This window comes from Scatophagus argus, chromosome 4, assembly GCF_020382885.2.
Source record: "Scatophagus argus isolate fScaArg1 chromosome 4, fScaArg1.pri, whole genome shotgun sequence".
NCBI classification, from domain to species: Eukaryota; Metazoa; Chordata; class Actinopteri; family Scatophagidae; genus Scatophagus; species Scatophagus argus.
In genome coordinates this window covers 22,571,665-22,594,200 of record NC_058496.1, presented here as the reverse complement: position 1 = coordinate 22,594,200, position 22,536 = coordinate 22,571,665, and the positions used below count along the sequence as shown (strand labels likewise).

At 40.3% G+C, this 22,536-nt stretch overlaps 2 protein-coding genes across 3 annotated transcripts; both read right to left on the bottom strand.

Moving 5' to 3' along the window:
• Positions 1 to 119: 119 nt before the first annotated feature.
• Positions 120 to 18,433, bottom strand: LOC124057491 (solute carrier family 12 member 2-like). 2 transcript variants are annotated; one of them, XM_046385818.1, is made up of 26 exons: positions 17,444 to 18,433; positions 15,135 to 15,257; positions 14,878 to 14,953; positions 14,453 to 14,548; positions 14,049 to 14,188; positions 13,830 to 13,940; positions 12,332 to 12,440; positions 12,046 to 12,173; positions 11,443 to 11,527; positions 10,572 to 10,720; positions 8,371 to 8,478; positions 7,814 to 7,937; positions 7,608 to 7,709; positions 6,689 to 6,844; positions 4,959 to 5,058; positions 4,703 to 4,814; positions 4,398 to 4,538; positions 4,093 to 4,199; positions 3,454 to 3,533; positions 3,163 to 3,372; positions 2,786 to 2,899; positions 2,153 to 2,264; positions 1,951 to 2,037; positions 1,296 to 1,431; positions 1,134 to 1,201; positions 120 to 868 (listed from the first exon to the last, which is right to left on the bottom strand). In XM_046385818.1, the coding sequence occupies exons 1-26, from the start codon at positions 17,915 to 17,917 to the stop codon at positions 733 to 735; spliced, it is 3,384 nt and encodes a 1,127-aa protein (XP_046241774.1). In that variant the 5' UTR covers positions 17,918 to 18,433; the 3' UTR covers positions 120 to 732. The 2 variants fall into 2 exon arrangements, with proteins under 2 accessions (XP_046241774.1, XP_046241775.1); XM_046385819.1 differs by having other exon boundaries at positions 129 to 868; positions 3,232 to 3,372; positions 17,444 to 18,426.
• Positions 18,434 to 19,575: 1,142 nt separating this feature from the next.
• On the bottom strand, positions 19,576 to 20,794 carry LOC124057826 (testis-expressed protein 43-like). Its single transcript, XM_046386394.1, has 4 exons — positions 20,660 to 20,794; positions 20,323 to 20,431; positions 20,023 to 20,192; positions 19,576 to 19,802 (listed from the first exon to the last, which is right to left on the bottom strand). Exons 1-4 carry the CDS (start codon positions 20,692 to 20,694, stop codon positions 19,757 to 19,759), a joined length of 360 nt encoding a protein of 119 aa, XP_046242350.1. The 5' UTR covers positions 20,695 to 20,794; the 3' UTR covers positions 19,576 to 19,756.
• Positions 20,795 to 22,536: the final 1,742 nt, after the last annotated feature.

Below are 22,536 nucleotides of genomic sequence, written 5' to 3'. Positions count from 1 at the left end.
CCTACGTTGCACGGGCTTTGCAGCACTTTTTCCTCCTAGCTGGTGTCATTGCTGTTGTTGAATGCAGCTTGCAGGCTGTATTCTCAAACAGAAAGACAACAGGTCTGATGTGTGTGTGTGTGTGTGCGTGTCCAGAAGCTAAAATAATTCGAAATTAATTGTAAACTCCAAATAGAAACGAATTTGTCAGAATCATGTGGTTTAGTTAATATTTTAATAAATATATAATAAAATAAATAATCTACAAAACAATGTTACCAGAGGTACAATGTCATACTACTTGAAACCCAGTGAAAAAAATACTACTTCATAATCACACATCACTTGAAAACCAACAAATATTCTGAAATCATCATTATATCATTTTAAATTAAAGCAAACAAAATAAATTGATATTTACTGTAGTTACTCCCATTTATGTAAAACACAGAGAAGGCATAGAGTATACAGCCTGTTATTGCTGAATGTGAAAGAAACAGCCATCTAAATGTTGATTGGGTTGATTAATTTGTTAATAACAGAAATTTACTTAAACTGAGCCAAATGGAAACACCAAATTAGATTTAAACCCTTTTTCTTTTCACAGCAGGACGGTTTCAGATCTGTGTGACGTAAGACTTAAAGCACGATAATACATCTGTTCTTGTGCTGCTGCACATGAACAGATAGACATGGACACAAACACACACCATGTATGTGTGTGGACAGTGTACGTTTGTGTGTGTGTGTCTGCTAGGAGTAGAAGGTGAGGACACTCTGATGGTTTCCTCGGACCAGCAGCAGAGGTGGGACATCTTTGGACAGAGTCTCCAGCCAGCACATGTAGAGGGCGCTTGACACTGTGCCCTTCCTGGCCAAAGGCATACTCCTACAGACAGACAGACAGACAGACAGACAGACAGAGATTAATGAACACACAGAGGAGAGAATGAGAATTATTACAGAATGTACACAATTTACAGACAAGTTACTCAGCATTATTTATCCTGGTTTTAAAATTCTGGATATGCTACCAGAGCTACTCAGACCAGTATACTGTGCAGTGGTGGGATGTAATGAAGTAACTTCACTTTAAGACATGAGGCTGAAATAAGAGCACAAACGTTACTTAAACAAAAATGTAACGTTCTTACATGACGATGAGTTTTGCTGTGCTGGAGTGTTCCTTCAGCAGCTCGTTCAGTCTGATCTGACGGTTGGTCTGAAAGTCACACACGGCATGTTTACATTTACTCTCCGTTTTTAAACAGCTGTAACAGAGCTGGTCAGAGTTGTTGTGCAGTGCATGGGTGGACCTTGGCCTTGTAGAGCTCCAGTTCGTTGTCAGTGATCCTCCAGGGTTCTTGGGCCTTCAGCCTCTCTGCAGCCTCCTGCTCCATGTCATCTTCTTTCAGCCTGTATGGCTCGATCAGCTCCTTAAAAGTCAGCTTACTGCAAATCCACAGAAAGACATCACTGTATTACAGCAGTCTCATCAGCTTTTAATCAGCTGTAACAAACCCATCCTTAATCTGCAGTCACTTAAAGATTTTTGTTGCATTTTAAACTTTTTCCACACCGTTTTAAAGCAATCTAGACGATTTTAATTATCTTACCCAATTTTCCCCAGGGATCAAGTGATTCTGATGCTGATTAGAAGAATACATTCATGGATGAATATTTAAAGAGTAATTCCAAATTTGCCTTGTTTAATGATGAAGTCTGTTCGAAGTTTTTTTTTTCCTCCTTGAGAATAATAAACTTGAAAGTGTAAATAAATGATTGCCCAACAATGATCAGTGAAGCTCTTGAAGCTTTTAGAATCCAGTCTGTTAAGGTGCCGACTTGGGTCTTTCTTTCATTTACAGTATACTGACACCTTTACATTGTCATGTTGATTCACTGATTAAAAATCAATCTTGATACATTTTCAGTGAGGGAGTTGGTGGAGTTGAGGCAGACTCGTCATACTTGTGTTTCTTGGGTTTGGTGTTGATGTCTCCAAGGACGTTGATGTCAGAGAAGTCAATCCTGAACCTGCTGAGCAGTGTGGCCATCCTGACAGGACACATAATGAACATGTAGAGAATAAAAATATACAGCTGAGTCAGCAGATCAGTCTAACAGAAGATCTTCTTGTAGAGTGAATAAGATTGTAGCTCATATGACTCACGCTCGGCGGTCGTGGTCGATGCGGTTGATCTTGCCCCCGATGAAGACGCGGATCCTGCAGTCACCCCACTTGCTCCTGTTGGTGAGCAGGAAGGGAATCAGCAGAGTCAGACCTGCAAACACAAGCACACACAATACTAATTAAAGTTCATGCTTAGTTTGAATCTTTCTTCTTTACTGTAACTACTTTTGTAGGTGATGTTGTTGAACCTGCTGTATGTGTGCACTGCATAAAACTTTGGATTTCTCATTCACGATAGTGCTCACACAAATTAGTATAATTTAATTTTCGTTTAACTTCAGAGGAGTTGCATTTTGTGTGACAGACCTTTTAGACATCATTGAAAAAGTACATTTAGTTTAAGTTTGTTACTGGGCATGTTAAAGTGTACAGAAAGTGCAATCTAAGCTTGTTTGTAGATCAAATTGATGCCTTATTTTTTTAATGAACTCCTGAAGACTTGATATCTACAAATAATAAAACCTGTACTAGATATCAGACAGAAAAAAAGCCTATGTAGGCAGCTTAAAACATGTTACAACTTATAGCTTAAAGCTGTAGGTCTAATGAAACATTAATTTTCTAGAGCCAACCTTTGGTGTGCAGCAAGTTGTGTTAGACCAAAAAACTGACCTCCATCATCAAACAACCACCAGACGTCTATGGTTCCTTTGCCCTGTTTCTTCTTAAACTGCTGGCTGGTCTCCAACAAGCGCTGGTCAGTTAGACTCAGGGGAGATTTGGTCTCTGGAACAGACATCACATGACACAAGACACGAGTTTAAAGAAATGTCTTCTCTTGTTCTCTGTCACCCCCAGTGTCCCATAGGAAGATGGCTGTCTGTTCAGTACATCAAAAATAGCCCATGTCCAACAACTCTAAAGCTGCCTAGTATGGTAAATTGAGTCCAGCTGGGCTCGCAGTGGTCCCCTGTTTTCAGTCATTGTGCTAAGCTAGGCTAAACAGTATGATGGCTCTATCTCTGGTAAGAAAATAGATGAGGTCACACCAGGAAAAACAGTGCCATTATTGAAAAGCCTGATGACTAAACCTCCTTCTTCCTTTCTTCCTTCTTTACCTCTCATGATGAGCGGGCTGCTCTGGTTGCTGGTGGTTTTTGAAGGACAGGAGTCAGAGTCTGAGTCTTTAGCGAGACTGACAGAAATCACCACCTCCTTACTGCCAACTGGTGGCTTCTCCTGGGATGACAGCAGCTCATCTACGGGGACAAACACAGAGATGGATACAGTTCATAGAGCAGGTAGACAGAGGACAGGTCTACAGAAAAAGACAGATGTACCTTGTCCTTGGATATGAGAGATGTCCAGGCCATCCTGCAGTCGAAGGATCACCACTCCAAACAGCAGGTCAAAGGCATCGCTGGAATGTAGAACAGATAACTCAAATCACAATGTCACTGTCTTCCACACACACACACAAAAAAAAACGCATTATGTTGTGGGTGGCTGTGACTCCACTAATCAGAGGGTCAGTGGTTCGATTCCCAGCTCCTCCTCTAGAAGTGTCCTTGGGCTAAATACGAAACCTCATGTTGTTCTGTGAGTGAGCAAGCTGTGGGATACTTTCAGTTGGTGATTTTAAATAATAATTTATATGTTAATGTTTTTTATGGCGATGTATATACATACTACAGCTTATGTAAGTCATGTTCAGATTATTATAAAATAGGCTTTTTTAATCTAATGGTGTAGAAGACAGACAATTTATCATCATACGACTTTACTGTACCGGAAGATTTCATAAACTACTTTTTATAACATTAGAAAAAATAACATTAGAAAAAATAAGAGTAAGTTGATGTTGGGCACTTGTTTTTATGAATTACACACAGGGATGTAACTTCTTTAGACACCAAACATGGGACACTTTGAGTTTTAAAGAGTTAGCAGCTCTTTTTAAAAGCCACATCAGGCCTTACTGTATAGTGTTGATGTAAATCTCCACATCCCTCATGTCTCCATCGCTCCAGTTGTTCTTGAAACCCATGACCAATGTGTTGGGCTTCAGACGACCCAAACCAACAGCCTGAAGGTCAGAGAGCAAAGATATGACAAACATCTGACAATGGACCTGTGTCACATTAGCTGTGCTGCAATGATGAATTATTTTTGATGTTAATGAAGGATTAATAAGATATTCGTGTGATAACTGTGACAGCGCAATTCCAGAGGAAAAGATGTGGTGAAGAGGTTTTGGGATTTATTTTCAGCCACGTGTTCATACCTGCAGGAGGAACTGCGTCCCATGCCTCAGGTTGTCAGCAAAAACAGTGGTGTAAAAGGCCTTGATGCGTTTTTTATTGAGCCAACGCTGACAGCGAGCGTGATCCTGGGACAACTCCTTAAAGTTCGGCCGACGGGACACCTGAACAGAAGAGAGACACAGGCAGTGATAGGAGAAGACAAAGGACAAGATTTCTGTCTCAGCGTCAGTGGATTTTAACAGCTGAAAATGTTTCAGAATATGCTGAACATCACAGGCTGATGGTCAGGTTTAGATGTTTCCTAAAGCACTGAATCTGTACGTACAGTCCTGACGTGGCCGCACACCATGAGGCCAACGTTCTTGGTGAAAGAATGAACCAGCTGAAGAAGAGCAGGACGAGAGTTTGGATATCCAGTCAGCACCAAACACTGCGGCCTGTGAACATGGAATTCAATCACTGAGACTGAGAGATTGATTTTCAACTGGATTTTAAATGTTGATCCAAAACCTGAAATCTGGCTACTTTATTTTTTATACAACATCTGATGTTTTGTGTCTGAGTTGATACAAGAAAATGACCTGAAGTTCTTAACGTGGTCCTCGACTCCAGTGAGGTTCAGACAGTGAGTCAGAGCCTGGTTGTAGATCAGAGCCTGAGTGGATGAACCCCAGTTCACATCTACAGGAAACAGCACACATACTGGTTAGAAAAGCACACAACAGTGAGCGCATGAGGCGATGATGTTAAGTTTCTGTGAAGTAGAATAAATAAGGTAGTGCAATTTCTGTGCACTACCTTAAATAAAAAATATGTAAATCATGCTTATGTTTTAAGACCTTTCTCTAATATTTGCTATTTTATTATTTGATTTCATTTAAATCCTGCAACCCCTTTAGCTCTCCAGTTTTAAAAGAAATTCTCTCAGTCTCTCATTCAGTTTTCCAGTTTATTAGTAGAAACTGCTTCACTTATCTGCTATGATATGACCAGTCCATATACAGTGCATCCAGAAAGTATTCACTCCGCTTTGCTTTTTGCACATTTTGTTATGTTACAGTCTCCTTCCAAAATGGATTAAATTAAATTTCTCCCTCAAAATTCTACACAAAATACTCATAATGACAAAGTGAAACAAGTTTGCTTGAGTTTTTTGCAAATTTATTAAAAATGAAAAAGAAAAAAATGTAACATGTACATAAGTATTCACACCCTTTGCCATGACACTCAAAACTGAGCTCAGGTGCATCCTGTTTCCATTGATCATCCTTCAGAGGTTTCTACAACTTGAGTTGAGTTCACCTGTGGTAAATTCAGTTGATTGGGTGTGATTTGGAAAGACACCTGTCTATATAAGCCCTCACAGTTGACAGTGCATGTCAGAGCACAAACCAAGCCACAGGATTGTGTCGAGGCACAGATCAGGGAAGGGTACAGAAAGATTTCTGCCTCATTAAAGGTCCCAAAGATCACAGTGGCCTCTATAATCTGTGGGTGGAAGAAGTTTGGAACCACCAGGACTCTTCCTAGAGCTGGCCGCCCAACTAAACTGAGTGATCAGGGTAGAAGGACCTTAGCCAGTGAGGTGATCAAGAATCCAATGGTCACTCTGACAGATCTCCAGCGTTGCTCTGTGGAGAGGGGAGATCATTCAAGAAGGACAACCATTTCTGCAGCGTTCCACCAATCAGGCCTGTATGTTAGGAGTGGCCAGACGGAAGCCACTTCTCACTAAAATGCATATGAAAGCCCACCTGGAGTTTGCCAAAAGGCACCTGAAGGACTCTCAGACCACGAGAAACAAAATTCTCTGGTCTGATGAAACAAAGATTGAACTCTTTAGCATGAATGACAAGCGTCATGTCTGGAGGAAACCAGGCCCTGCTCATCACCTGGTCAGTACCATTCCTACTGTGAAGCATGGTGGTGGTAGCATCATGCTGTGGGGAAAGATGACTGCAGCAATGTACAGAGACATCCTTTCTGGCAACCTGCCTCAGGGCAGATACCCTGAGTAGAAGTATTGGTCTTAGGAGAGAAGATAGGGAACCACTGCAACAGAGTAATTTATCTCCTGCATTATGCTAATTGTTGTACTTCAGCAGAGAAGTGACTTCACTTCAGTAGAACATGACTTTTCTCGGAAGTCAGCATCTGGTGGCCATTTGTTATTGGCTTTAGCACAGATGGTAGTTACAATTGACATCAGCTGGGTAACTGCCCGAACCCAAACAAAAACAAGTGGTTGGTATCTGATAAGTTTTACTGTTAGCAGTTGGAAGAGACTTAACGGGTGATCACTGGTTCTTACCAGGTTTCTTGTAACTGACGTAGATGTAGAGGGCGAGGACGATGAGCAGGGTGACCAGCGCTGCCCACCAGTTGATGACAAACATCACCACACAGCACAAGATCGCCCCAGCAAGGGACACCCACATGTTGTAGTACTTGAAGCTGGGGCGCCACCCTGTGGTGAGAGATGAGAATGGGATGAAAAGAACAATGCTAGCCTGACAATGACTTATCACAGTAAATATTAACAGACCAAGACATAACAAATAGTGTTTCAGTTAGTCATGCAAATGTTTTCTAAAGCTAGATGGAGACATAGGGGGCTTAACATTCCACACATCATTTGACACCCTATGGCTTTATCCTAACAATTACAGATTAAGCTATAAAGACTGTGGTTATTTGTTTATAATACTGATAATTATATTATTTTTGCTTCAAATGCAGCTCTAGCTTTGAAAATATACTTATTACAGTGAAGGTTTTATTATACAATCTAGACTTCAAATTTGGACAGTCACCCCAAAAGCAATCTAGCAGTAATCACAAACAATGACAGCTCTACACTTAAGATAAGAAATACCATAGTAACATTTTATTTACTACTTGCTATATGCATGTAAGTATGAGAATATAGACTAGTTCAGTAGAAACAGATGCAACCAAGCTCATATTTCTTGAGTCTTGAGACAAAAGTCTGACATCCTGAACTCTGAACCAAAAGGAAATAAACCACAAAGGAAATAAATTCTCAAACTAATAAAGCTTGTCATTTTCACCTTCATTATATTAAAGCCCAAGACCTTTTCAAGTTTTAAATGCCAAGTTAACGCTAACACTAATATTTCAGGGCAAGTCTGAAATCTTATCTCATCATATATCAAGACAGGAATTGTTGAAAGTGTTACTTTAATCAGAGTTCAGTTCACAGAGTTTACCTGGAGAGTTGGCCAAGGAGGCGTGGAAGACAGAGAAATTGATGAGAGCATACGAGGCCAGGAAGAAGTTGGAGATGATGGGAGCAATGATGTTCAGCTCCGCTAACAGATGGAGGCAGAGAGATTCAATATTCAAGAAAAATTAAAAGAATAACAAAACAAAAAACGCTGGTGTTTGGATAAAGCAGCAACATATAGCAACTTACCAATGAGAATGAAGGCAAGGCCGATGCAGAAGGTCAGAACATAACCACGGAGAGGCTCGTTGTTCTTCCCATAACCCTTGGCAAACACACCCAGCCCTGGATAGATGTTGTCCTTACATAGAGCCTGAAACCACAAGAGCTTTTATTTGTCATTCATTTCATTTGTCATGTGGTCCAGAGAGAGAAAGATGTGACATCACAGCACTGACTGTTGGTGTTCGTGGATGGTGATCAACCCTGGTTGGATCAGGCTAAAGTGAATTTTGAGTGTAAAATTTAATTGATGAACATTTGTCAACTGTGCAGAAAAGGATTGTGAGATGTAATTAAAAACTATGAAAAAGGCTAGTTAGTGGAGGTTTTTGCACATTATAATCATTATAATAAAAAAATTCTGAAAACATTCTTCGCTCAGCATTTCTGATGCTGATGATAAAATTGATTTGTTCAATTTATAGGTACCATTTAAGGTTCTACTTTTGTCCTTGTAAAGTGATGTTGTTGTTGTTGGTTATCTAGTGATAAAAGAAGATAAATTAAATGTGCCAATTTCTGACCTGGAAGACTTTGGGTGCGCTGACCAGCGAGGCCAGAGCTGAGGACAGAGTGGCCGAAAAAATCCCCGCAGAGATCAGAGGACCGAAGCCCGACACCAGACTCATCACCTGGGCGACATACACACTCACCCTTAGGTTCACAACCTTCAATTACAATCCATTCAAGGTATGTAAACAAGCCACATGACTCAAGTAGTTTGGTTATTGGCTACAGTTGTGAAGTCATATTGCCAAAAAAGAGATAAGCAGAACAGCTCAGCCATATGCAGCCATACAGAGTGCATGAACCAAAACGTCAAGTTCAAGTTTACCATAACACAACCTGCAGCTTCCCACCCTGTTTGTTTGTCAGATACATTCTGAAGTTTTCCAAATCTTTGTTTTAAACTTTGTGTTATTATGTCACAGTCCCCACAGAGACGTGTCTGTGTGTTTGTCTAATATCCTGATCTTTCAAGGTCGTGTGGTCAGAAACAGTTGCTTACACTAATATATTTACCAGTAGTACATGCAGCACTGTTCTGAGAGGATCTTTGGAGTGAACAGATAAGCAGATACTGAAGCCTAGAAACAGAACAAGTTTGTTTCTAAACAGCTGAAGTGTTAATGTCTGAACTGAGGGACAGGCAACAACTCTGCTTTTAAACATCATCCATACCTACCAACATGATGTGACATCTGTTAGCATGTGAGGGAGTGAGACACACACACACACACACACACACACACACACACACACACACAGATGTTGGATTTCTTCACATTTGCTTTTCTGTTTGGCAGATTTTAGTGGTGCAGAGCCTGATGTAAAGAATTATAATAAAACAAGAACAAGGGTTTCTGTCTGCAGAGATGGACGAAATTATGCAACACGTCAGAGATATCAGTGTCAGTTAGCTGTGTGTGTGTGTGTGTGTGTGTGTGTGTGTAGGTGGATGTTGTCAATGCTCTCATTCAGCTCTGGCTCCAACCAGCGAGAACCTTGTGACTCAAAACAACAGTCGCCATTATCACTGCTGCACTTTGTTTGGGAACAGCTCCGTCTCACACACACACACACACACACTCACGCATCTATGACCACATACAGAGAAACGGGATAACATCAACAGTCTGACACGATTCACACTTGTGTTAAATGATCAGAATCTGACACTGTTCTTTAATTTGATGTTGAGTTTGTTCAAACGCTTAACTTATCTTTCTTGTTACCATTGTTATTATTAAAGTAGAAATATGCACGCAACCCAGTGGGCAAAAGGTCTTGGAGTTTCATCATTATAAAATCAATATTGTGGTGAAACTATATATGCTTTTAGACTTTAGATGAGGTAACACATTTTTGATCCTACAAAGAGGGATAGCTTTAAAAAGCCTAAAAACAAGAAATACAAATGAAGCATGAAACGGTTCTTTACACTATATGAGCAACATAAACAGAAACTATAAAGAGTTATAAAGTTGTCATAAATAACATGAAGAGACAATGAGATTATAAAAACAAATAAACTCTTGTAAATTAAACTGAGTGCTGCACAATAAGTCTGCAAGTGAAATATACTTGTGCTAAAACCAAAGTGGGTCCATTGTTTGTGTTCATAATGCAAAGATTGTTACAGTAATATTAAGATAAAGTAAATGAGTTTTATCCTGGTGTTATCCATGCAAAATAGCATCAACTGACACCCAAGGCAACTCATACTGCTTCACATGTCTATGCAGAAAATGTTGTCATGGTAAACTGCCTAAATTTGTTAATCCAGAGAGTAAATGTGATGATATCCCTGCTTTTGTCCAGTGCTGATGTGAGCTGACGATGGGAAACAGTGTAGTGTCGTATCCTGACACTGATGTGTGGGCTTCCACAGAAAACAATAGCTGTGGGTGTTTTGATGCACGTCACACTCTGCCAGCGTGTTAGTCTTTATGTAACACAAATTCCTGACTTTGTTTGAGTGATTTGAGTGAAATAAACTTCCACTTTGTCATACTGTATCCATATATCAATGTATTTGTTTAAAGATATCATCAGCTAATAGCCAAATCACAAGCTGAGGACTACTGCAGAGCTGAGGAGCACAAGCAGTCAGATGATAAGAACATTATTTTCATCATTTTGGAATTACTGGTTTGTTTCTGCCTCCTTCTCTTTCCACTCATCACCTGTTTGTTTGTTGTGTCATTGTGAGCTGAAGTTTCACCTGGAAGTCGTTCATCAGTCCGTATTGACAGCCGCCCTCCTTGCAGATAGAAAAGTCATATCCCAGAGTGCAGGCAGCATCGGTGCAGTTCACAGTGTCGCTGACTGTGTCATTGTGGTCACCGGTGGCATCTCTAACAATGCAGGAGCCTGCAGGAGAAGAAAACCAGCACAAATGCTGATGTTACTGTGAAAACATGACAGGTTCCTTACATGACCTCTGTCTGCTGGAACCTGGAGGGTCCAAATGTGGTCTGGCTGATCTCATTGCATTCTGATCCAAATGCGTTCTCCATGCTTTTACACCTGGCATCAGCTTACGTTTTTCCTTATTCAAACAGAGATTGCATTTTAATGCCAAGTGTAAATGGGGTCCCTGTCCCTCTACCTTCCTCTCTCTCTATAACTGGTTTATTTGCTGCCACACTCATTGTTGACACAGTACATTTCCCACTCATTTAACACAGACACCACTGACATTGCAGTCAATCTTCTTTAAATTTTTTATGCTACTGTTTGTAGTTTATTTTCTCCTTAGTTTGATTTAAAAAAAAAAACACGACACGTGTGTTCCTGAAGCCAGCTTAATCTATCAGCCACTTTGAAAGTGAAATGTGTCTATATCAATTTTTATAGTGTAAATAACTTTTTTTCATTTTTGTCTTTAAATAGGATCAAAAATTTGCCATAACACTTCATGTTGGCAGGTATTTACCTTCAATAGCATTTCCTTATCAAGGTACAATTTTCAGGTAAATTTCTGACAGAAAATATGGCTAACAATCCACAATTTAAAAATCTGACCATTAATTAATTATTAATTTTCAAGTGTGGAAATTGGTGAAAGTGTTAAAGTTAAGTGTATATATTACCTGCAGAGATGGTGACAGCCACATAGGTGAGTCCTGTGATGAGGATGGCCAGCAGAGTGCCTTTAGGGATAGCTGACTGAGGATCCTAAGATGAGACATCAGACAGTTCAAAAGCTTAATGTCAAGCTGAAAGCGTTTTCACTGAATTCCTCTGGTTATAGTAATATGAATCAAACTTATTTGCACATTTCATATAAAAAATGTGTTTTTAACAGTGGACCTGAAACGGTGTAACTTTCACAATTTTGTTGGTAAAAAGAAACAGATCAGGCAATCATTGATTCCTGAAAGACAAATTACAAGTGCTCTGATCATCAGATGAAGCAGAGATATAGAGTTGCACATCATCTTCATACTAGTGAAAATAAATGCCATGTTTGCAGGTATTAAGAACTAATGGCATCATGTAAGGAGGAAAACAAGAGTGTGGCTTAGTGCTCAGCCACAGGACACATCACAAGAAATATTTATTAATTTATTATTTATAAGTGCTATTCTGTATTTCTTTCTCCACCAAACATCAATTAGGCATGATAGGATGTGTTTGATAGCATCAAACACAATAAAATAAATTTAATGTAGCATGCACAATGCAAATCTCACAGTGAGGTCCCCAGAGATGTTGGCTCCAGCCAGGATCCCGGTGGCTGCAGGGAAGAAAATGGCAAACACTGAGAAGAACGTCTCCTCGTCTCTGAAGTCTGGACCGAGGTTCTCTAGGAGGATGGCAGCTGCAGGAAAGAGCCAAAACAGAGCAATATATGGGCTGGCTGGACATTTAATTTAAATAAGTTCTAACACTGCAAATGTTACAGTGGGGACAGTTTTTAGTTATTAGGACAAAGAATAGACCAGAAGTTTAGGCAAGAACAAGGGAGCACAGACTGACTGTGGTAGCCGAAGAATCCTTTGGGCTCTTTGCTTTCTGCTGGCATGAAGCTTCCTATGAAGTAGTTAGCGATGGCTCCTAGAAGGATCACCAAGAGGACAATCTGAGCCTGATGGTTGAAGAGACAAAGAGAAGATGAAGTTAATAAATTGTACATAGCATGTTTATATTTACCACTTCGCTAATTTTGACTGGATTTATATAAGGACATGCCAGCATGTGAACAAGTTCACAGTGACAGTGCAAACATGCTGATATTTAGCAGGTATAATGTTAAACATGATTGTCAACTTTGTTTAGCTTGTGAGCATCCACATTTGCTCATGGAACTGTCATTAATGTTGCAGATATTTTGCCATGAGTAAAATACATTTTTGACTTGATGATGGTTCAAGATGTAAAGTCAGAGGACCACTCCAAGGTCTCACAATTCATCCTGAGGGGAACATCCATGTCTGAAGCAGTTTTGTGACAAATTATTTAATACTGTGGAGATATTTCACTAAAATCTAATAAATGAAAACCTCATAGCCACATTAGTCAAAAAGTCAGGAAATCATCAATGTCAGTAGGATTCATCCGCTGGGGACCATGAATGTCTGCAGATGTAGAGATACTTCAGTCTTGAGCAAAGTGGTGGGCTGAAAGACCAACATGCTATCCCTAGAGCCTTCCCGCTATCATGGTTAAAAATAAAAACTGTAGTGCTCTCATCTGCAGCTTCACTCTTAAATCGCATTGTGGATATATGACCATGCTGCCACTGAAACATAAAATGACACAATCAGTTTTTTTTAATGCAGATGAGATACATCTTTTCCTCAGCTGTGAGCCCAGTAACTAAATAATGAATAATTATAAGTGGGGGAATTCATAAATGAATGTTAAAATGAGACATTCAAAAAAACCCAAAAACTTTTATTTTTCACTGACTCCTCCAAAACTCAGTCACAGGTAGATTCATACTGCCCTCTCATCTCAAGTCCACACTGTGTTAAAATCTTGGTGTTTTATTTGAACAGTCAGATCAAATCACTTAGGGAAATTTCCATCATCAAGCCAATTATGTTTCCCAAAAACCATGAAACAGTCACCCATGCTTTTATTTCATTGTAGCTAGATTATTGCAACTTTCTTTACTCAGCTGTCAGCAGTAAAAAGATTGTTATGTTTTGTTCTCATTTATTTCTTATTTTATGTATTGTTTGATTGATGGTGCTCTCCTTTTTGTCTTTATGATTAACACTGCCATGATTCTCGTTTGTTGTTTTTATCTTGTAATACACTTTGTAAGCCTTATTATGGAAAGGTGCTCCATAAAAAGTTCATCATTATTGTTTCTGTGTATTATGATTTTTTCCGGCCAATAGTGCACCACAGAAGATGACAGCTCATGTTCTCTCAAATGAGAATGTCAGTCTTTGAGATGTCAAATTTTGAGCTGGAGGAATTTGGGTGTCTGCTGTTTTCTCTGACATTGCGAATTCACAATCCATACCTTAGCTTCCCACTCCATGCCTGCTACAGAGATTCCCAACAGCAAGATGATGGTCAGAGCGCCGACAATACGAATGTCATTTAGCTCATCAGTCATCAGAGCATCAACATCCTGCAACCAACAACGATGAAAGCAGGAAGAAAAGCAGTAAAAGAATCAGTGCTTGACAGACAGACAGACAAACGGACATTTTAATGGTTATACTGAAGTATGTCTCACATTTAGCATCTCAACGACTGTCTCTGCAAAGCCTACGACATACATAGCCACAGCCACAGCGTTGGCGAAGGCAAAGATGAGACCGATGGAGCCGCCGAACTCTGGTCCCAGACTCCTGGAAATCAAGTAGTATGCTCCTCCTAGACAGCAGTAATACACAGTATTCCTCATGTGCTATTGGTTGACTCACTGGAAACATTTCACTGAGCCTTGTTTGGTGCAGCTGGACTGAGGTTATTGTGATTACATCAGATATTTTTGACTTTCAAGACTAGACAGATGTGAGTAATTCTGTGGTTTGAGCCGGAACTCTGAACATGTTTCTGAAAGTGTTTCTATTTCTAACTAGAAAAACATCAGATAACATTTTCACAGTCCAAGCTTGTGAACAGTTGCTGCCTCACCTCCTCGCACAAAGCCATTGGTTGCTATAGCAGAGGTGGACAGACCAGTGATGGTGGTGACCAGAGTGGCCATCAGAATGATCGCAATGGTCAGTCCTATGGCACATAAACAAATTCAAGCAAAACAGAAAACAGTTATGATGTTTACAAGCTGGTTTTACCAAGTGACCTAATCTAACTTTTCCCAAATGCTCAACAGTGTCACCCACCGATGTGTTTTTTATCATTTATGGATAATAACAAACCTCTGTGGCAGACATATCAGGCTTTGATACTGAGTCTTGTGAATAGAGTCTGTCTTTTAAGTTCTATAGCTTCTAAAGAGTAAAACTACAGATACTAGCTTTACTCTGATAGGCTGGTCTGGTGGCAGGAAGATGAGCTCATACTTCTTCTTAAGTCAAACTTAATTTATTTGTACCGACCTATTCCTGCCTGTCCCACAATCCAGGACATTCGTATGAAGAGCATCACACCCCAGATATTCAGCATGCAGCGGATCTGGAACACACACACGCACACGGTTAATATTGTGTGGACCGACATGTAGGGAGCTGAGGCCCATAAAACGGTAGTGGGCATGTGCAGTGTGGTCTTGTCCCTGATTAGTAGCATTTTTTGATAAGATTACATTAAACATAGAAGGGAGAAACAAAGGAATGTTCCTTTTCCATCTACATACCAAGACTCCTTTGACCCAACCAAACTTGATAGTTCCTCCTTTTGCCTCCTTTGCTGCTAAGGATGCTGCTTCCTCAGCTGCTGATGGCTCCTCTCCATTGGCCAGGCCGTCCTCAAATGGCTCCTGACAACCAATCACAGGAAAGATGGAAGAAAGTGAGAGACCATAGGCAGGTAAGCAACCAAGCAGATAAATCAATTGTTGATCAATTGAAAATCAATTTACTTATTGATTTAATTAGTCTTATTTGAATGTATTTGAATGAATATAAAAAGTAAATAATGATTTGAAAATTTGGCTAAGATAACTCATGACGAGAGAGAGTGTTTGAGGCTGTTCAAAACAATGATGTGTCATGATCTGCTGTCTATCAGTCGCTGGTTTTTCTGTTTTCCCCTGAATGCTTCATCCATTTTCACCTCAATCAGCCTCACTGCTTTCACCTGTTCTCCTCACAGGTTATAAAGGCAACCCCTGTCCTTCCCTCATTGCCAGATTGTCCCTCAGCACTGAATGACACTCCAGCTCTGTATGCCAGCTTGCCTTGCCAGTAGAAACTCTGTCCGCTTCCGTTTTGCCACCTGCCCTGTGGTTTGGTAATGTACTCTGATTTTTTCCCTTCGTTTTTGAAGAAGGTGTTTTTTCTGGTGACTTTACTTTTTTGCTGAAGAGATTTTTGTTCTTGGACTGTTTGTTGTAGTTTTTTGAAGAAAAAGATATTTTTGTTGTGGTTTAGTTTTGCTGAAACGGTTTTTGTTTTTTGACCTTTCAGTGGACTCCATTTACCAGCCCCGCTCCCTGGTGGACATTTCTGCCTCAGCTTTTTCGCCTGAATTAATTAATAAAGTTTTTGCTCCTCACCGACCTAGTCCTGTGTGTTGCATTTGGGTCCATATACTCCCTGGTTTCATGATGACTTGCTGCTCTTCACATATACAATCTATAATTTTATAATGAGCTGTGCAATGATGATCTCCTCAAATTAAAAATGATATATAGCCCTTCAACAACTTTGTCACTGTTTCACCTCAAATCCACAAGTGTGCTCGAGTAGAGATACAGCACAGCTTGCCATGGTCCTTCTTTAGAACTTTTTATATGTGTGTATAAGAAATCTACAAATTGAGTGAAACTGAAGGCAAATCTTGCAAGATTGAAACTGAAAGCATACTGATATAATGAGATGAACAGAAAGAGATGAACAAGATATTTGCCTTCAACTCAGGCAACCATGTGTGAACCCAAACTGCCAACACCATCCTTGATTATTAGGTTTAAAAAAGACTAAAACCTCAGCCTAACTTTCTCAGAAGTGGGTGAACTGACTCCATACACATAAGTATTATAAAGTGTATTAAATGTATAAGAACCCATTAGTGAACCACACAGTCCTGTTTAATTCATAATGAAGGGTTGAGGATGAGACCTCAATGAATTTTGTGTGACGTTAATCAAAATGTAGTTTCTTAAATGCTGGAATTGTCAGCCTGCACATTGCGTTATTTCACTTTTGAAGTCTTTGTTAAGAGAGCTCAATAGTCATCCAATGTCCTGCTGTTAATGTACAGTGTGTGTCTGTGTAATGACTACCTATTTGTGTCAGAGGAGTGGGAGAGGTACAGGGGATGCCAGCAGGGTCATGAGATGGAGCATTGTGATTGTGTGTGTGTGTGTGTGTGCGTTGGGGCCATGCCTCCTGTGATACCGCAGAGCCCACTCAGGGTCTCTCAGGGAGGTGTGAAGGGAATGTATTCTGTTTAAGAGTTGAAGACATCTGTTTACTGAGATAAACACATTTCTGTCAGGTGGACAAGAAGGAAATGATGACGACATAAGTGCAAATGTTACTAAAAAACTAATAAAACAGGAAGTAGAGCTATTGCTAAATTATAGGGTTCAGTACACGCCCCCCCCCCCCGAAAAAAGAGAAAATCAGTAGAATTTTAAAGGACTTACAGCATGCAAAATACAAAATACCACGTCTCTGTCACTAGAATACTTCTGCTGTGACATTTCCTTTACATTTTTTTTTCATCACAAATGTTATTCTTTATGGGAACCTATTTGCATTTTGCATGTACTTATGTACATTTTGCTGATATTACTTATGAACTAATACTCAATGGAATGCAGCACTTTAGGCTACTTGTGTTTTAAAATTGAGGTGCTGCTACTTTAAGTATAAAGTCTACATACTTCTTCCACCTTTTCTCCTTTGTGATATCCAAATATTTCTTTTGGAAAATATTGCTTTTTGTGTGAGGTTTTTAAGTGATGGACGTAATGAAAACAGGGTTTATTGCCATTACTTTATCGAGTTCGTCGTGCAGCTCCGACAGTGACGGTCGGGTCAGCTTCTCCCCGAAGGGCGCAGCGGTCTGCCGGTAGAAGTCGATGTTGGGCACAGCGTCTATGGTGTTGTGTCCGAAGGTCCTCATGTAGTAGGTGTTGGAGTGGGAGTCGGAGATGTGTGTGTGTCCCGTGCCCGTTGAATGGAGGCTGACCGAGTCGCTCCTCGCCGTATCCGGCTCGTGGGACACATCAGGCGGGAGCCCGATGTCCATCGCGCTGCCCAACGCGCCCGAATCCAAGAACCCCACCACCCTGAACCGGCCTTTGGACTCGTCAGGGGGCTTGGATCCATCGGTGGAGCCCGGGGCAGTTGCAGAAGCCGGGGCCTGGACAGGGGTGGGCACAGTGGATGATGCTTCCGTGACCACATCCACCTGGAAGCGGCTCTGAGCGGAGCCGCCACTTCTCAGCGACGGTTTCTGTCCTGACATGGCCGCTCGGGTAGACAGATAAAACCCGTCCAAAGAGTCAGTAATGAACAAATGCAAACAAACTGTTACCGTGAATTAAACACCTGCTCTAAGACCAAGACGAGGTTCAGGCAACAGCACCGCAGCATTTAGTACCAAGCAGTCGGAGCGGAGACACACAACCGCAGAGCCACAGAGAAAGAAGTCATAAAACTGGAGTCCAAATCAAACATTTAGAGACAAAAGTTACACACTCACAGTCAATTACGCTCCTACTGTTATCGAGCAAACTACTGCTATTGGTCGCGCCAGGACGCTCGGAGAGATCTGTGCGTAATGTGCGTAAAGGACACCAGCACTCTCTCTCTCTCTCTTTCCCTGTCCTCTCCGCCTGTCCATCTGTCCATCCATCTACGAGCTGGCGAGCGTATCGTCCCCTCAGATGGTGACTGAAACGGTTCATTGTCATTTCTCTCTTCCCCTCTCTCTGGACTATCGAGACATCCCAGCATGTCGAGAACACGGCGGAGAGGAGGAGGAAGAATAAGAAATGATGTATCAGTGTCCATTACGCACCAAACTTTGGCTCACGTCGTGCAACATCCTACTCGATAGAAAAAAAGAGAAGAGGAGACAGAAAGGACACTTGAGATGAGACAGCAACAGAGATTTTACGGAGTTTTTCCACTTGTGCGTCAATCTGTTTATTTGTCCTAAGCGTTGGGGCAAAGAGAACCAAACACGGACTCTCGCTGACAACAGAACTGTCGTGGGGACAAGAACAATTTTCACAAAGCTGCAGGAATTTAATAAAAGAACTGCATTTTATTCACAAAGACCTCAGAAATATAAACATAAATCCCAATGTCTAAGGTCTGTACGTGTGTGTGGTAACACAGAACAAAGCCATTTGTCATCACTGCTGGTGACACACTGAGACATTCACACAGACTCTCTCTCTCTCTCTCTCTCTCTGTGTGTGTGTGTGTGTTTGAGATTAGCATAGGAAACAACAGCTGCTTTCTCTGTCAAAGCACACTGAACAATTAATACAGGCACAGTAAAACAGGGACCAGTGTAACAAATGTAACCATTTAACTAATTTTACTGTATTTATCTCAGAAGGTAAGACTACATTTGTCATGATAACAACAGGGCACAGTCATTTTACTGGGCTAGCCCTTTTGAATTGACAGTATGTACACAAAGTGGTCACTTTATGAATCACAACACAAACATGAATTTATTAAGCATTCAAATGAGAGGCTTTAAGCAGTAGTAGAAAGTAAAAAGTAGAAATAGTAAAAAGTAAATTAATCTAAGCTAGTTAATTTATAAACTTGAATATGTAGTGACATACTGTATTTCATTAAGGTGCTCTGTCTGTGGTGCTGAAACTCCTGATATGGGTTACATTTACAAACACTGACACCCTGTGGTCAACATGAGAACTGCAGGACTGGACTTTGAGCATCCTACTAATTGAATCATAATAATAGTAAAAATGAAAATGTAAAAATAATAATTAACTACAATATGAACATGGGCATGTCACTCCCCTTGCTCTGTGTCTATATATGTCCCATTACACAGAACACAAATTACTACTCAAGGACATGCAATGTGTAGCCTATATGTACTTACAGTAGATCTACAGTATGTGGACGTGTAATAAAGTATTCTGTATATTATATATGTTATATGTGAGAAAGAAATGGGACCAAATTATCATTTGCAAACTGAAATAAAGGAACAAATTTCCTGCTATTACTGTATGTGCGTAAACTTAAATATTAAATACACTGCAGCTGTGTTGAAACCACAGACAGAAAAGGTTATTTGCATTTGTGTGATGTGTCTTCAAGTTTGGTAGAGCTGCCTGGCTGTCACCGCAGAGCTGTTGTACCTGCAGGGAAACAGAAAGTAAAAAGATCCTCAGAAGTGACAAATTTGTAATTGTATTCATGAGTGATGTGGCACAGCACTCACTGAATGTTGATTATTTACTGAATGACATTCAGTAAATAATCAATGTTAGCTGAAAGCATATAAACTCAACTTTTCTTGGCTGATTGCCGTTTTCCCATCATGATGTGAATGCAGCATCAGTCTCTGGGATGTTTTACCTGGAGAAGTGGGAGGAATGATGAGCTGTCAGTCCAGTCTGGCTGAAAGGAGCTGAAGAAGAAGAGGAGGAGCGGTGGGCGGAGTCCTGATTGTGGCAGAGACGCTCCCGACCACAAAAACACAAAGACTCCTCAAGTGGAACCACAGGGATCCCTGCCAGAGCTGCGTTCTGACACACACACACGCACGCACGCACGCACGCACGCACACACACACACACACACACACACATACACACAAAATGAAACTAACTGAGCAGTTTGAAATGATTTATGTTTGTTTATTTCCCTGGTATGTACCTTCATCAGGAGTCTCTGATTCTTCATGTCCTGTTTCCATGGCATCACATACAGTTTGGGGATCATGGGATGCTGTCTTGAGAACGTTGGGATGTGGGAGCAGGATCGCCTCAGAGTGAGGATGAGGAGACATTTAGTTTACTTTTCAGACACTGTAGTCCGGTGTTTTCCTCCACATGAGTAAAATACCCAAACAAACTAAACAGGTTCATATGTCTTATCACACAAGCCACATCACAAGCCAAAAAAATCTCTATTTTAAACATGAATGAATTCCTAATGTGGTTTGGACCCTAGAAGTTAAATATTTAGTGTAAAAGTCAGAAAGAGTACTCACTCACGTTGGTGAGAGCTCCCTGCAGCTGCAGTCATGTTTGTTGACTGTCAGAGTCGCCTTAGAAACCTCCCAGTGCATGGTGGGTAGTGTGTCGGATTACAGGAAGACACTGTGGGAATGAATCAATAAAGTGTTGGTTGAAGGTGACTGAGATCTAATTTAGATTCTACTGGACATGACTGAGGTATATTGTTGAAGTTTCTACAATCTCTTTAAACCGTCAGCAACAGATCACAGAATTTCTCTAAGGGTAATTTCATTTTTATCCCATGACATTTGTGTTGCCTTTTTACGTGTGTACACTGCAAAAAATCGAGCATGTCAGTGCTCCATAACAGACGGTCACGCACAGATTCAAAGACAGCTTCATCTCTTACATCTGCAGCTTCTGAGCCATGTTGATGTTAAGGTTCATTTTTGGCCTTTGCTGTCTAAATGTAGCAGCTTTGAGAAAATAAAAAAAGCTAAACTAGGAAAGATGGGAAAGATTCTGATGATTCTGTCCATTGATATGAACTGTATTTTGCAAGTAACTTCCGAGTCCCAGTTTGTTTCTCACAATGTGCCTCTCTATGCAATTCAAAACAAAGATGGCAGCTGCAGGATACCTGGATAGAAGTCATAAGTTAGTATTCAGGTTAAAAGTCTTTTTGCATTGTGAAAACGTAACAAAGAAGACGCATGACAGGAAAAATATGTTTTTATTTCAAAATACAACTTTATTCCCCAACAGAAGGAATGAAATCACATCATTAAATGTGTGTAGCTATCGCCCTTCTGTGTCCACTGTAACATTCAATTGTATGAGTCTCAGTTAGGCAATAATTGAATCAGAATTAGCTTCATCACATTTACACATGTGGTTCCAAATGTGTGTCAAGTTCTCAGCTGATGCATTAGTACGTACAATTAATTTAACCAGTGGAAGTTCTGTGTGAATAGTAACAGTACTTAAGAAATTCTTTACTGCGCCTGCTGGTGGTCATATTCAGAATGACACTGTGGCAGGTGGCAGTACATTGTCTAATTCGTAAATGAAAACGCCCGCCATCAGAATCGTTTGAAATGTGCTACAAACACATAAAAATTGGACACATAGTAACATTAATGAAGGTCGCTCTCATACATCATTTGCTGGCAGTTGTGAACAGTAAAAATATGGTGGAAGCACTCATTTGTAAACTTGATTGTGCAGTAAATTCATCAAATCTACTTTCTGTAAGCAACAGGGATTTTTTTTTTGTCCAGAGCTTGGTGCATTCAAGCATGCTCTGACAAATGACAAAAGTGTTAGAAAAAAATTTTATGTAAAAAATCAAACAAATTTTGCTTTTTTCTTTGCTGTAGATTTTCTATATTTTCATGGTTTCAGTGTTCTCTGTCCCAGTTCATGAAAATAAAATTGAGTTCCACTCAGGAGCTAAAAGCATGTTCCACGTAGTTTTGGAAGTGACCGTGACCGGTCAATGGGATGTGATGTCACGCCACAACATGAGATCTTGCAGAAATGAGACTACAACAACCAACCAAACAATGCAAAGGGAAAATTAAAAATTAAAAAGAAGGTTTTACCAAAGCCTTAACAATTTAAAAAGTACAGGTTGTGAGAATCTCTGGGTTATGGGCTTGTTAAATTTCTTAACAAGAAAAGGGTTCTCCATAAAGACAGCAGTTCTCTGTTCTCCATCAGAAATGACAGTAAGCTCGAAGGCAGCATGAGGTAAATATGAGGAAAACCCAGTCAGGGGTTGTGTAGTATCTACACTATCTATAAAGACAGTTCCAGCCAAGTTGGTGTAGGACGAAGTCCAGAACTGGTTTTCAGTCTTCATGTAAACACATTTGCTATTTCCATCCATCCATCCATTTTCTATACC